The 15,261-nt window shown below is 44.4% G+C and overlaps 1 protein-coding gene across 1 annotated transcript in view; it reads left to right on the forward strand.

Moving 5' to 3' along the window:
- The window catches only part of pcnx2 (pecanex 2), a 52,013-nt gene that overhangs the window by 23,679 nt on the left and 13,073 nt on the right, over nt 1-15,261 (forward strand). Inside the window, exons 22-26 of the mRNA XM_087279193.1 lie at nt 1,781-1,889; nt 2,032-2,161; nt 3,941-3,999; nt 4,872-5,087; nt 13,641-13,894. Of these exons, the coding sequence (XP_087135319.1) occupies nt 1,781-1,889; nt 2,032-2,161; nt 3,941-3,999; nt 4,872-5,087; nt 13,641-13,894 (768 nt within the window). The remainder of the gene's footprint in view (nt 1-1,780; nt 1,890-2,031; nt 2,162-3,940; nt 4,000-4,871; nt 5,088-13,640; nt 13,895-15,261) is intronic.

Raw genomic sequence — 15,261 nt, forward strand, 5'->3', positions numbered from 1 at the left:
GATGTGTTTTCAGTCTTGATTTGAATGACACATTTTGGAGCACATCTGATCATTTCCGGAAGCTGATTCCAGCAGCGAGAGCCGCGTATTAGCTGAAGGCTGATTCACCCTGCTTTGACTGAACTCGTGGGATTTCTAATTTACTTGATCCTAAAGATCTGAGTGATCTGTTAGGTTTGTATTGAGTGAGCGAATAAGTAATGTATTGAGGTCCTAGGCCATTTAGTGATTATTGAAAATTTATTCTAAATATAGCTGAAAGCCAGTTTAAAGACCTGAGGGCAGTTGAGATGTGCTCTGCTTTTCTGGTTCTGGTCAGAATCTTGGCCGCAGCGTTCTGGATGAGCTGCAACTGCCTTACTGTCTTTTTAGGAAGGCCAGTGAGGAAGCAGATAATGTAATACACCATTCTGGTGATAAAAGCATGAACAAGTTTCTCCAAGTCCTCACTGGAAACAAAGAATCTAATTCTTGTTTTTGAGACGGTAGTATGCTAGTTTAGTTATTGTTTTGACATGACTACTGAAATTCAGATCTGACCCCAGACTCACATCAAGATTATTGACCTTATTTTTTTATTGTTTGACCCTTAGAGCCAAGATACGCATTCACCTTGAGAACCCCATTCCTGTTTCCAAATGCAATGACTTCAGTTTTCTCTTTGTTGAACAGAAGAACGTTTTGCCATATTCAGCAGTTAATTTCATCAATTCATAGGCAGAGGGTGTCAATGAGTTTATAGTCATTAGGCAATGAGGCTAAGTTGAGTGTCATCAGCATAGCTCTGGTAGGAGAATTGGCTCTTTCTCATTATTTGTCTCAGTGGGAGCAAATAAAGGTTGAACAGGAGAGGTTTAATGACAAATGATAGGAAATATGTAAAATATAAGTATTTCTGCTTCAGAAAAATATTGACTCACTAAAATGCAGTAAAGGTTTAAAAGTTTTTAACCAGTGGTTTTGTGCCAGCACTTGAGCATAGTGCACCAGTTGTTTTTGTGAATAAAAAAAATTAAGTGAATTCCACCATGTCTTAACTACAGGAGGCACAATTCGGTGACATGATAAAAGCTCCATGTTAAAAGAAGTTTAAAAGGAATCATAACCACCCACAGTGATGGTTGAAGTTTCTATTTTAGAAACCTTTCTATGATCACCTCAGATGCTGATTATGTGCTTTATTTAGAGCTAAATGTTACCCATGAGTTTAAATATCATTTTACATGACATTTATATATCCATACTGAAAATACAGTAATTAGCCAAAATACATGTTAAATGTGAACGTTAAAACTGTGACTGAGTGCAAACCAACAACATTAGTCACTCAGCATGTACTTTTAATCATGTTAATGAAGTTTAATATTTAATAATCAGATTATAAACCTGTCCGTCAGTGGGATTGCAGTGTACTATTCTTCTCTTCCAAATGTCTTTGGTATTTAAATGTTTCTGTCATAGTCTAACCTGGAAAGACAAACTGCTTGTCGCAGAAATCTTGTCATGTCTTGTGTTGTTTGGAGACAATGTTAGCAAATCACAGATTCTTAATTTTGTTCCATTTTACAAAATGCCCCAACTTTTTTGAAAACGTGGTTGTACATTTCGAATATCGGATAATAAAACAACAATACAGTTCTCATTAATACCAGACTGTTGTCGAAAATAGCTCTCAGACACACAGTGCATTTAATAGCTAGTCCCAAAATAGCTCTGTGAATGTGTGTGTTGGTGTGTGTGCTTTTGTGGCTCTGACAGCATCTCTTTGTTTGCTCTGCAGCTTTGGGATCTCCTCCACAAGCTGCACTTCATTCTAGTTTACATCGCCCCCTGGCAGATCGCATGGGGTAGTGCATTTCATGCATTTGCACAACCCTTTGCTGTACCTCATATCCTTTACAATATGTCCAGCTTCAGTGTTTTTATTGGCGGTATAGACTTAAAGGGGTTAACTCTTAAAGCTCTAATGTAATATGGTTAAATGTACCTCCAGATGTTTTGCATATATTTGTTCTTGACGGATGATCTCAGACTCTGCCATGCTGCTGCTGCAGACGTTCATCACCACGCTCTTCTACACGCCGCTCAGCCCTTTCCTTGGCAGTGCCATCTTTATCACCTCATATCCACGGCCTGTAAAGTACTGGGAGAGAAACTACAAGTGAGTTGCATGTTATTTACACTTGCATTTTGTAAAAAGTGAAAAAAAAAAAAAACGTGTTACTGCTAATAGAATTCATTGTTTCAACTTAATTTTGCTTTAAAAAAAAGACAAATTAGGACATGTAGAGAAAGTAAAGAAAAGAAGAAGTACAAAATAGGAGAAAATGGTTCAGCTACATACTGTACAGCAGTTATAATAAACAAGAGAAAACAAAACACAAACTGATATTAAATGTATATGCATTATTTAAAACATTTTTACCATGGTTTGACTTTGGAAAAATTAAGTATAGAAGGAATACTGTAAATATCATTTTAAAAGAAATAACAGCAATAATATGGGAGTAAATTGTAGTGTGTTAGTGGGATGGAGAAGACAATTCATAAGTATACACTCACTGGCCACTTTACTAGGTACACCTTAATACCTGGTTAAACCCCCTTCAGAACTGCCTTAATCCTTTAGGGCATAGATTCTTCAAGGTACTTGAAATATTCCTCAGAGATTTTAATCCATATTGACATAAGTGCATCACGCAATTGCTGCAGATTTGTCGGCTGCACTTCCATGATGCATTCCACTTTATCCCAAATGTGCTCTATTGCATTGAGTATGGTGACTGTGGAAGCCATTTAATTACAGTGAACTCATTGTCAATGTCAAGAAACCAGTCTGATATGATTTGCGCTTTATGACATGGCACGTAATCCTGCTGGAAGTAGCCATCAGTAGATGGGTATACTGTGGTCATAAAGGGATGGGAAAGTCAGCAACAATACACAGTGACACAATGCTCAATTGGTACTAATGGGCCCAAAGTGTGCTAAGAAAAAATATTCCCCAAACCATTACACCACCACCAGCAGCCTGAACCGTTAATGCAAGGCAGGACTGATTCATGCTTTCATGTTGTAGATGCCCTACCTTCCGAATGTCGCAGCAGAAATCGAGACTCAGATCAGATCAGATCAGGCAACATTTTTCCAATCTTCTATTGTCCAATTTTGGTGAGGCTGTGCGAATTGTAGCTTCAGTTTCCTGTTCTTAGCTGACAGGAGTGGCACCCGGTGTGGTCTTCTGCTGCTGTAGCCCATCTGCCTCAAGGTTGGATGTGTTGTGCTATTAAGAGATGCTCTTCTGCATACCTCGGTTGTAACGAGTGGTAATTTGAGTTACTGTTGTCTTTCTCTCAGCTCGAACGTGTCTGGCCATTCTCCTCTGACCTCAACAATACATTTGTGCATATAGAATTGCCGCTCACTGGATATTTTCTCTTTTATACCATTCTCTTTAAAATCTAGAGATGGAAAATCCCAGTAGATCAGCCGTTTCTTAAATACTCAGACCAGCCCAGTCTGGCACCAACAACCATGCCACGTTCAAAGTCACTGAAAACACCTTTTATATTCTTCACATAGTTTACTGTTTATAAAGTGTACATGAAATATGCATTGAGCTTCACAGTGATGTAATGTACTGTTACAATGATTCTCTCTTTAAGTGCTAGAAAAGAAGTACATTAGATAGTTTGGAAAGCAGCTGTTGGTGGTGGACGTGCCTTGTTTCCTCTGGGACAGAGTTCCTTTATGGTCAATGGGTTTTATCTGAAGTCCAGCAGCCTGTAGTAGAAGAGAGAGACCACACAATGCTGAATTATTGATGTAGTTTCCAACCGCAGATGTGATGACAGTGTTTTTCTTGTTGATATTAAAGATGAATGGTGGCAAAAGCATCAGATGAAATGACTCTAAATGTTTCTGTCGAAATTTTTTTTAGCACCAAACGGATTGACAATTCTAACAGCCGACTAGTGTCTCAGGTGGACAAAGAAACAGGTATATACCATCTATCCTTTTGTCTTACTGACAGTTGATTTATGTTAAACATTAAAATGACATTAAAACGATTTTCAAGCATCAAAAGAATGTGTTTATAATTTTTCTGAGCCATTTACATAATTTAAATAATGATTTTTTTTAAAATGCCATTTATGGTTCTTTTAACTATTTATTCTCAAGATCTTTATATTTTCACAAAAGCTTATATATATACACTATTCTTCAAGTTAAAATCTATGTAAAATCACTTTTGTTAAAGACATTTTTCCCAAGTCCTTTACTTTCAAATACACTGCAAAAATCTTTTTTTTTGTCTCGTCCAGATATTTACAAATTCTTAAATCATGAAGCGTTTTCTAGACAAGCAAACATATTATCTTGTTTTCAGAAATAATAATACAAATCAAGTGAGTTTTTCTTGAAATCAAGCAAGATAACCTGCAAGTGGGGTAAGCAAAAAAAAAAAAAAAACCTTATTTTAAAGCTAAAACAAGATATTTTTCTTAGCCCATTGGCAGGTTATTTTGCTTGATTTAAAGAAAAACTCACCAGATTTAATATACAACCTAGGAAAGTTGTGAGTCTTTTTTAGCAATAAAATATTAATAATATAAGTAAACTTTTCCAAATCACCCAAAAGTTCTGTAAACAATGAAGAATTTTTCATTTTTGGGCAAACCTTTCCTTTTCTTACTTTACTTATTATTATTATTATTATTATTATTATTATTATTATTATTATTATTATATTGTGTTTTTTCAGCATGTCTGACATTGTTTCTTGATGACACATTTCTGCTATTCCTAAAGATGTGAATTTGTTTTTAAATAAAAGTGTTGAGAAATGACGCTGTGTTGTCATCATGTAGGCTGTGATGACAACAACCTGAACTCCATCTTCTATGAGTACCTGACTCGTTCGCTCCAGCACTCACTGTGTGGGGACCTGATGCTGGGTCGTTGGGGGAATTACTGCGCTGGAGACTGCTTCATCCTGGCCTCCGACTATCTCAACGCTCTCGTTCATCTCATTGAGGTCGGAAACGGTCTGGTAACCTTCCAGCTACGAGGCCTGGAGTTCAGGGGTAAATGTTTTGAACTGTTTTTTTTTTCATCATACTTATGTAAGTAACTACCTTTTCATAAGTTTTCCAGTGCATTTGAGGATAAGAAAAGATCAATGGAAACACCAAGATGTGCATAAATTCTAAAAATTGAATATAAGTTTACAAAAAAAAAATCACATTTTTCTTTATTATCAGATACAGTGAAGTTTATTTCTAAACTAATTTCGAGAGGATCACATGCTCATAATTTTCCACAGCTGGTCTCATATTAGCCAACACATGATTCACCAATCAGATGATTCTTAACTCACTATAAATAACGTTCGAGGTTACAGAAGTAACCCTTCGTTCCCCGAGGAGGGGAACGGAAGTGCCATGAATGGGAGGATTCGGATCAGAAGCCGCTTATCTGGAGAGTATTGAACGGGCCAATGAATGAAATTAATTGGCAGCGTAAGCTTGCGCAGGTGTGCGACATCTGCAATTATCTCAGCATATAAGCACACCTGAAGCCAGCAGACGCCATCCTTTTAAGCTGAAGAGACTTTCAAACAGCTAAGGGACAGTCATTATGGCGACGGAATATGGCACTTCCGTTCCCCTCCTCGGGGAACGAAGGGTTACTTCTGTAACCTCGAACGTTCCCCTTCGGTTGGGGAACTTCAGTGCCATGAATGGGAGAATATGGAAAGCGCCATAATGACTGCACCTTACCAACACCCCCGATGAGGAGATAGTCAAGCAAGCGTGACGCACCCACATCATGGGGGGCGCGGTCCTCCAACGTGTCCCTGGCCCTAATTTATCCTACTTCAACAGAAGTTTTACGGATTTAGATATATTTTTTGGGAAGTCGTGAGCATCTAGATAATTCTAGGAAATACGACAGTACGTTGGGAAGCGTGCAATCCCGATAGGGAGGACGCTGCGGAGGCCATCCGTTACCCAAGGGGGGGATAGATGGCAGAATTTACCTATGGACTAGCCCTAAAAGGGGGAGTACGCATAGTAAAAGAGTGGTTAGCGGAGAGGGAAGACACGGGTCCACCCAGGGGGGGGACTTAACCGTGGCGGAATAAGCATATGGGATCGCCTAGTGGGGATCACGCATAGTAGGCACCTATACCCAAAACGCGGGCTGACCAGCGGGCAGACCTACAACGTAGTGGGCCAGCAAGTGACTCCTCCGCTGAGTCAGTGCTGGGGGCCACGGAGGAATCTGCAGGGCTCACCTGACGGGGAACTTTACTGACAGATAAAAAAGGCGCACGTACCTCCGTGTTAGGGAGAATGGCGCCGCAAGCGTGTTTCAACACCCTACCGAGTTGTCTCCTCAATCACCAAAGGGTTACCTAATACCCTTGAGGAAACCGGCTCCACTCGCAGATTGTAAAACCTTGCAAATGTGTTGGGTGTCGCCCAGCCCGCAGCTCTACAGATGTCTGTTAGAGAGGCGCCGCGTGCACGCGCCCAAGAGGATGCAACGCTCCGAGTGGAGTGTGCACGAACTCCCGGGGGACACGGCTGACCTCGACTCGAATAAGCGAGTGAAATGGCATCCACAATCCAGTGGGATAATCTTTGTTTTGATACGGCACTTCCCTGCTGCCGACCGCCATAACAGACAAAGAGCTGCTCAGATGATCTAAAATTCGGTACGGTCCACATAAATGCGCAGAGCGCGAACTGGACAAATTAAAGAAAGGGCTGGGTCTGCCTCCTCCGGGGGCAGCGCTTGCAGGTTCACTACCTGATCTCTAAAGGGGGTGGTAGGAACCTTGGGCACATAACCGGGGCGGGGTCTCAGGATGACGTGAGAGTAATCCGGCCCGAATTCCAGGCACGAGTCACTGACCGAAAATGCCTCCAGGTCCCCGACCCTCTTGATGGAGGCCAACGCAACCAGCAGAGCTGTCTTCAGGGACAGAAATCTTAGAGATACTGATTCGAGTGGCTCAAAGGGATCGGATCGCAGACTCGTGAGAACGAGGGCGAGATCCCAAGAGGGCATGAGAGGGGGGCGAGATGGATTAATTCGCCTAGCACCCCTAAGGAACTGGATGACCAGGTTATGCTTTCCCACGGTGCCGCCAGCTACCGCGCTATGATAAGCGGAGATGGCGGCCACGTAAACCTTGAGAGTGGAGGGCGACAGCCTGCTGTCCAACTTCTCTTGAAGGAAAGAGAGCACAACACTAATCTGGCAATTTCGGGGGTCTTCTCTGCGAGAGACGCACCATTCAGTGAATAGACTCCACTTCAGGGCGTAGGCGCGCCTCGTGGAGGGGGCTCTAGCCTGAGTGATGGTATTAACCACCGCAGTCGGTAGGTTACCTAAGTCTTCCTCGCGTCTAGGGACCACACGTGGAGGTTCCAAAGATCGGGGCGAGGGTGCCAGATGGTGCCCTGTCCCTGAGAGAGTAGGTCCTCTCTCAAAGGGATCCGCCAGGGGAGGGCCGTCGCGAGGAGTGAGAGCTCTGATATCCAGGTTCGGTTGGGCCAAAGGGGCGCAACTAGCAGAACCTGTTCCTCGTCCTCCCTGACCTTGCACAGAAACTGCGCGAGCAGGCTCACTGGGGGAAACGCATACTTGCGCATGCCCCGAGGCCAGCTGTGGGCCAGTACATCCGTGCCGAGAGAGCCCTCGGTCAGGGAAAAAAACAACTGGCAGTGAGCGTTCTCGGGGGAAGCAAACAGATCGATCTGGGCCTCCCCGAATCGCGCCCATATCAGCTGAACAGACTCGGGGTGGAGTCTCCATTCTCCAGGGCGTAACAGCTGTCGTGAGAGCGCATCGGCTGCACGATTGAGCGTGCCTGGGACGTGAATGGCGCGCAGCGATTTCAGCCGCGGGTGACTCCAGAGGAGCAGACGGCGGGCGAGCTGAGACATGCGGCGAGAGCGCATACCCCCCATGCGGTTGATATACGCCGCCGCCGCCATACTGTCCGTCCTGACCAGCACGTGTTGCCGCTCCAGCACCGGTAAAAAGCGGTGGAGAGCGAGGAACACTGCCAACAGCTCTAGGCGATTGATATGCCAATGCAGCTGGGCACCCTTCCAGAGGCCCACAGCCGCATGCCCGCGACACACGGCCCCCCAACCCGTGTTGGAAGCGTCTGTTGAAACAACAACATGGCTGGACGCCTGTCCTAGAGGCACACCGGCCTGTAGGAACGAGGGGTCGTTCCAAGGGCTGAGGGCGCGGCGACACAGCGCAGTAACCGAGACCCGGTGTGTGCCCGCGTGCCATGCGCGTCTGGGGACCCGATCGTGAAGCCAGTGCTGAAGTGGTCTCATATGGAGCAACTCGAGCGGCGTGACGGCGGCTGCGGATGCCATATGCCCCAGGAGCCTCTGAAAGAACTTCAGTGGGACCACTAGTTTGCTGTCGAGCTCCCTCAGACAGTTCAGCAACAGGCGAGCGCGTTCCTCGGAGAGGTGCGCTACCATGGTGATCGAGTCCAGCTCCATCCCGAGAAAAGAAATCCTCTGCACGGGGGCGAGTTTGCTCTTTTCTCGGTTGACCTGAAGCCCCAGTAGGCGGAGATGCCGAAGCACCTTGTCCCTGTGCATAATCAATTGCTCCCGCGAGTGGGCTAAAATCAGCCAGTCGTCGAGATAATTGAGTATGCGAATGCCCGCGAGCCGAAGGGGCGCTAGGGCACCCTCCGCGAGTTTGGTGAAGACCCGCGGAGACAGAGAGAGCCCGAAGGGGAGGACCTTGTACTGCCACGCTCAACCCTCGAACGCAAACCGCAGAAATTGGCGGTGGCGTGGAAGAATGGAGACATGGAAATACGCGTCCTTCAGGTCTATGGCTGCAAACCAATCCCGAGGACGAACGCATTGGAGAATGCGCCTCTGCGTGAGCATTCTGAACGGCAGCTTGTGCAGACAGCGGTTCAAAACGCGCAGATCTAGGATTGGCCGTGACCCACCGCTCTTTTTGGGTACGATGAAGTATGGGCTGTAAAACCCACTCTCCATCTCGGCTGGAGGAACCGGCTCGATTGCACCCTTCGCCAGGAGGGCAGCAATCTCCTCTCGCAAGACAGGGGCGGACAGGGGGTTGACCCTGGAGAAATACACGCCCGTAAACTTGGGGGGCCGTTTCGCGAACTGAATCGCGTAACCGAGTCTGATTGTGCGTATGAGCCACCGCGAGGGGCTGGCCCGCGCTAACCAGGCAGGCAGAGCCCTCGCTAATGGAGTCATCGCTACAATCGCTGACGTACCAGCGGTGGGGCAGCGCGGAGTGGGTGTGCTGATCCGGGAAGCACGAGGGTCCCGCGGAAGAGCTGGAGGAGAGCGATTCGCTCTGGCTCCGCACCCTGACTCCGGAGAGGGGGCTGGAGGGCTGAGGAAAGGGAGACCGTCCCCCCAGCGCTCGTGAGCCACTGGCGAAGCACGTAGAGTCTGCGAGCCGGAAGGCAGCGCGTCCCGGACTGGCAGAACTCGTGCAGTCACATCCGGGGAAGGGAAAAGGTGCTCTTTTACTGATGTTTTGGTGGCACTGAAAAGTACCGTTGTTATCGGGGCCCCGCCCTCCAGCGGGGAAAGAGCAAGTTTCCTCTTCTCCGGATGGCCTGTCTCAGGGACGCTTCGCGGTCCGTTTACCGGACTTAACGGCGCCCTGGGCAGGAGGGGCTGCCTGCTTTCGAGGTGAACGCCGCGCCCGCTTGGCCGGAGGCGCAGGCGGGGGCGGGGCAGCACTCGTTGGCGGGCGCCCTCGGCGAGGAACAGCGGAGGTGGATGGCTCGGCGGGCGGAGCGGGCTTACGGCCACGCCGATAGATGACATTGCCCATCGCATCCGACTGCTCTTTCACCGCCTTGAATTCCTGGGTGAATTCACCGACGGTGTCGCCGAACAGGCCAGCCTGGGATATGGGCGAGTCAAGAAAGCGAACTTTGTCAACGTCGCGCATATCGGCCAGGTTTAGCCAGAGGTGGCGATCCTGAACCACAAGTGTGGACATCGTCCTCCCCAGCGCACACGCGGCGGACTTAGTAGTCCGAAGAGCATAGTCGGTCGCGGTGCGCAGCTCATGTAATAAGCTTGGGTTGGACCCGCCCTCGTGCAGCTCGGCCAGCGCCTGCGCTTGGTAGCGCTGGTAGGTGGCCATCGCGTGCAAAGCAGAAGCAGCCTGGCCCGCAGCCTTATAAGCTCTGGCTCCGAGGGAGGCAGACAACCTACAGGCTTTGGACGGGAGGCGGGGCAAACCCCGCCACGTAGAGGCGCCGCGCGGACAAAGATTGACCGCGATAGCGCGCTCCACTGACGGGATCGCCTCATACCCCCTGGCAGCTCCGCCGTCAAGGGCGGTGAGGGCGGAGGCACTCGCAGCACGGGCAGAGAAAGGTGCCCTCCAGGACTGCGTGAGCCTACTGTGCACTTCCGGGAAGAAGGGGACGAGAGGCTTCGAAGGCTTCGCCTTCTGGTCCTCTACGTAGCACCCATCTAGTCGGTCCGGCCGCGGAGCTGGGGGATAAACCATCTCCAACCCCACGGCCGAAGCAGCCCGGGAAAGCACGGCTAACATGTCCGCTTCAGGATCCGATTTGACAGCGCTCACCTGCCCGGAGGGGGCGAGCGGGTCCGGATCTTCGTCGGACAGTGAAAGCCCACCCTCCGATGCCGCGGAGGACATCTGATCTCCGGTGTCAGCGAGTGTGAGAGCTACCATCTGGTTAGACGGATCACTCTCACCACCCGAAGCTTGGATGGAGCGCCGTGAGGAGCGAGAGGTCCGCGAGCCCGTGGGCGGCGGATTATCTCCCGCTGAAACCCTCAGATCTGCCCGAGCGCCCGCTGCTTTTTTAGAGCAGGAGGCAACTGGGGTGGCTCGCTCTCTTGCGAAAGTTAGCCGCGATCTTAGCTGTGCAACGGTCATGGCATCGCAATGACGACATGAACCGCCCGCGAGCACCGCATTAACATGCTGGACCCCCAAACATGCAATGCAGTGATCGTGTCCATCATCCGGAGACAGGAAACCCCCGCATCCAGAAACGCACAGTCGGAGCGCCATCCTGAAAAGGACGTGCTGCACGACTGTGTTGCTCTTTTAGGAAAGTTGCAACTATACGCACCGCTCTGGAGGACCGGACCCAAAGAACCGCAGGCAAGGGAGTAACCCAGCTCGACCGTCTGCCACCGCGAAGACCCACTCTGGACCGGGAGACACACTCGTTCGCTCTGAAGTGCTGATCAGCAAGAGGAACCCTCATCGACTCACTCAGAAAGGATCTGAAGCGAAAAGGATGGCGTCTGCTGGCTTCAGGTGTGCTTATATGCTGAGATAATTGCAGATGTCGCACACCTGCGCAAGCTTACGCTGCCAATTAATTTCATTCATTGGCCCGTTCAATACTCTCCAGATAAGCGGCTTCTGATCCGAATCCTCCCATTCATGGCACTGAAGTTCCCCAACCGAAGGGGAACCAGAGTTTCTAATCACAGTAATCTTCGTCTTGAAGAATCCCCCTTCCACCCCTACCTCCCTTTCTTTTTAGATTGGGCAACACGGGGGCCAAATGATTTGCACTGTTGTCTCACAGCAACTGGTTAAAGTCCCTACTGAACCAGTCGACATTTCTGTGCGGAGTTTGTTGTTCTTCCTTTGTTTGCAAGGGTTTTCCCCTGGGTTCCTTGGTTTCCTCCAACAGTCCAAAAACACATGACCCAAGTAAATTGGACATTCTAAATTGGCATCAAATTCAAGCCCTTAGGAAGCTGTATATCTCTCTTTAGCTATTTCTATATGTGTCATTAGCCAGAAATAGGCTGAGTGAGGTCAGTGAAATCTTATGGGCTAAGTGTGAACTCTTGAAATGATGTGCATACACCATGAAGAGATTCCTTGTGATTGCACAATGTAACTATACTAACTATTGAACTAATCTTATCTCACAACTTAAATATTGTTTTAATATTTCTGTAAACATCTTTCTAGAAAAGTTCATACTCTAAATGATTTTGTATAGTTTTCTACCTCCTAGAGCCATCTGACACAATCATTTTTACAAACATCAGGTATAAGCCTCTAAACACAAGATAACATGACAGAGTTTGTGTGTGTGTGTGTCTGTGTGTGTGTGTGTGTGTGTGTGTGTGTGTGTGTGTGATGTTTGCTTATTTATGATTCACCTTTTTCCATATGTGACAACTGTGTTTCAAATTATGGATTGGACTTCTGGATTGGGAAACTTTTATTCAAAAGAACTGAAACCAAGTGATGAAAAAAGTGCTACGCTCTGTATTTTAACAATAGAATCATTTACATTTCACAGGCTTTTCTGAGTTTACTGTGTTTTGTTCCTCTAGATTATTTTTTCTTTGTTTATTTCCTACAGCACAGTAATATTCAACATGTTTGTAATATTACTGTGGAAAATTTTTGGAGTAATCCAGGGTCTGCTGAATTTATTTATTTATTTATTTATTTATTTATTTATTTATTTATTTAAATAAATATATAAATAGTTGCCTTTTGACATTAAGTGAATGAACTATAAAGACAGCATATGACTATAGGACTATAAAACCATAAGTAAATATGTTTTGAAAATGAGATTTATACAGTTGAAGTAAGAATTAGTAGCGCCCCTGAATCATTAATCCCCCTATTTATTTTTTTCACCCAATTTCTATTTAATGGAAAGATTTAACCCATTTTTAAACATAATAGTTTTAATAACTAATTTCTAATAACTGATTTATATCATCTTTGCCATGATGACAGTAAATAATATTTGACTAGATATTTTTCAAGACACTTCTATACAGCTTAAAGTGACATTTAAAGGTTTAATAGGTTAATTAGGTTAACTAGGCAATTAGGCAAGTTATTGTATAATGATGGTTTGTTCTGTAGACAATAAAAAAATAGCTTAAAAAGGGTAATAATTTTGAACCTTAAAATGGTGTTAAAAAATGTAAAACATTTGGGAAATATTTTAAAAAGAAAAAAAATAACTCTAATAACTCTTACTTTATCTGTATATCACATTTTTTATTGATGTTTGGTTTGTTAGGATTTGAAAATATTTGCCTGGCATACAATTATTAGTAAAATCTAAAATCTGAGGGTATAAAATAAAAACCTCAGCCTTTAAAAGTATCTAAATTAAGTTCTTAGCATTGCCTAATAAAACCCATGTTATTATATATTTACAGTAGGAAATTGACAAAAAATATTCACGGAACATGATCTTAACTTAATATTCAAATGATTTTAGGCATAAAAGAAAAATCTACAACATTGACATATATTTTTGCAACACAACACTACCAATTGTTTAAAAGGATTGACTACAGTCTAGAAGAATAACTTCCATACATTAATTTGCATAAAGCATCAAAGGTTGCAGAAAAATGTCAAATATAGGAAGAGAAGTGGTTTCTCAGTCTCACATATCATCATATGAATTTTTTTTTAACCTGGAAATGTTCATTTTTCTTCTCTTAAACACCTGTGATTGAAACTGTGCTTTATTTTCAATGTTTTATGTGATATTTGAATATTTTAAAGTATGTTGTTTGACTCTGGTCGTGTGTTTTGATCAGGAACGTACTGTCAGCAACGGGAGGTGGAGGCCATCACTGAGGGTGTGGAGGAAGATGATTACTGCTGCTGCTGTGAACCCGGTCACTTGCCCCATGTGCTGTCCTGCAACGCGGCCTTCAATCTGCGCTGGCTGGCTTGGGAAGTGACCACCACAAAGTATCTGCTGGAGGGGTACAGCATTAGTGAGAACAACGCTGCCACCATGCTGCAAGTTTATGACCTGCGGAAGCTGCTTATTACTTACTACCTGAAGGTATCCCATCACAGAGGCTGCATTTGGAAAATCCTACATTTAGACAGACAAAAAATAGCTTAAACACAGCTCATAAATTTATTCATTAAAGATAAACCAAATCATTTTATAAGAACGGATGTTCTGAACATTTCCCAATATAAACAATATATCTTTCTTACTGTATGATGCTGTTATGATGTCTGATTGGATGATACCAATTTTAGGATTGTGGGTAGTGCAGGTCTTAGCCTTTTTTTAAACACTCTTTCACCCACCCTCAGTCCTCAAGGCAAGTTTAAATGATATTGCCAAAAAATGTGTAATAATTTTCAAAGGGAATTATGCCATATCAAGTTTTTTGTGTATGTATGCAAGTTATTCAGTTATTGTCACATTGTCACTCCTATGGTGAACTTAATAAATTAAGAAGCTGTTCTGATTCAGATTCATTAGATAAATACACACTATTGGTCAAAAACTTAGGGTCAGTTTTTTTCCATGTTTTTTTTATTTTTTATAAAATTATTCTGTTCATCAAGGAGGCAATTTAATAAATGTAAATATTTATTAAAAATTTAAATAACTGCTTTTTTATTATATGTAGTTTCAAATTAAATGATTACAGTCATTATTGCTTTTATTACTATTACCATTAATAATAATGATATTAATAATAGTATAATAATAATTATTATTAACATTAGAGTGATTTCTGAAGGATCATGTGACTGTGAAGACTACAGTAATTAAGCTGGAAATTCATCACTGGAAACAGTTATTTTATAGTGCAAAAACAGTTCACGATTTTACAATTTATACTGTATTTTTGATAAACTAAATTATTTTCTCTCCCAGCTGGCTACAGAACCACTGTTGCCCAATCACTTGCCTAATTACCTAATTTGCCTAGTTAACCTAATTAACCAATAAAGACTCATTCTGAAAACATAGCCCTACATTTCTGGAGATTGCAAAGTATGTAGCCAGAGGAATGTATGGCTGCATTTCTTCTTTAAAAAAGAATGCCGTTGGGCAGTACGACCATTCTTTTTCATGATTACTATCGCTTACCTCCATGTGGATGGCTTTTCTGCTGTTACCAGTTTGTCCAGTGGCTCATCATGTACGTCGCTAGACTTGACACCCAGAGAAAAGTTGACCGTGACTATGCGGTTTGAGTCTGGCAAAGAATGATTCCAGAAAGCAGGTAAAATAAAAACTAAAGCCAAAAAAATAAATAACAGAGTGAGAACGTGCTAAAATCTAAAAAACTTGGTAAAAATCAGGTTGCCGCGAGTATTTTTTTCTGGATTGCTTTTTAAAACACTGTCAGTTGGGTTTAGGGAATTGGGTACAATTGGTGCTTTTTAAAACACTATTGGTTG

This window comes from Danio rerio, chromosome 13, assembly GCF_052040795.2.
Source record: "Danio rerio strain M-AB ecotype USA chromosome 13, GRCz13ab, whole genome shotgun sequence".
Lineage (NCBI taxonomy): Eukaryota > Metazoa > Chordata > Actinopteri > Cypriniformes > Danionidae > Danio > Danio rerio.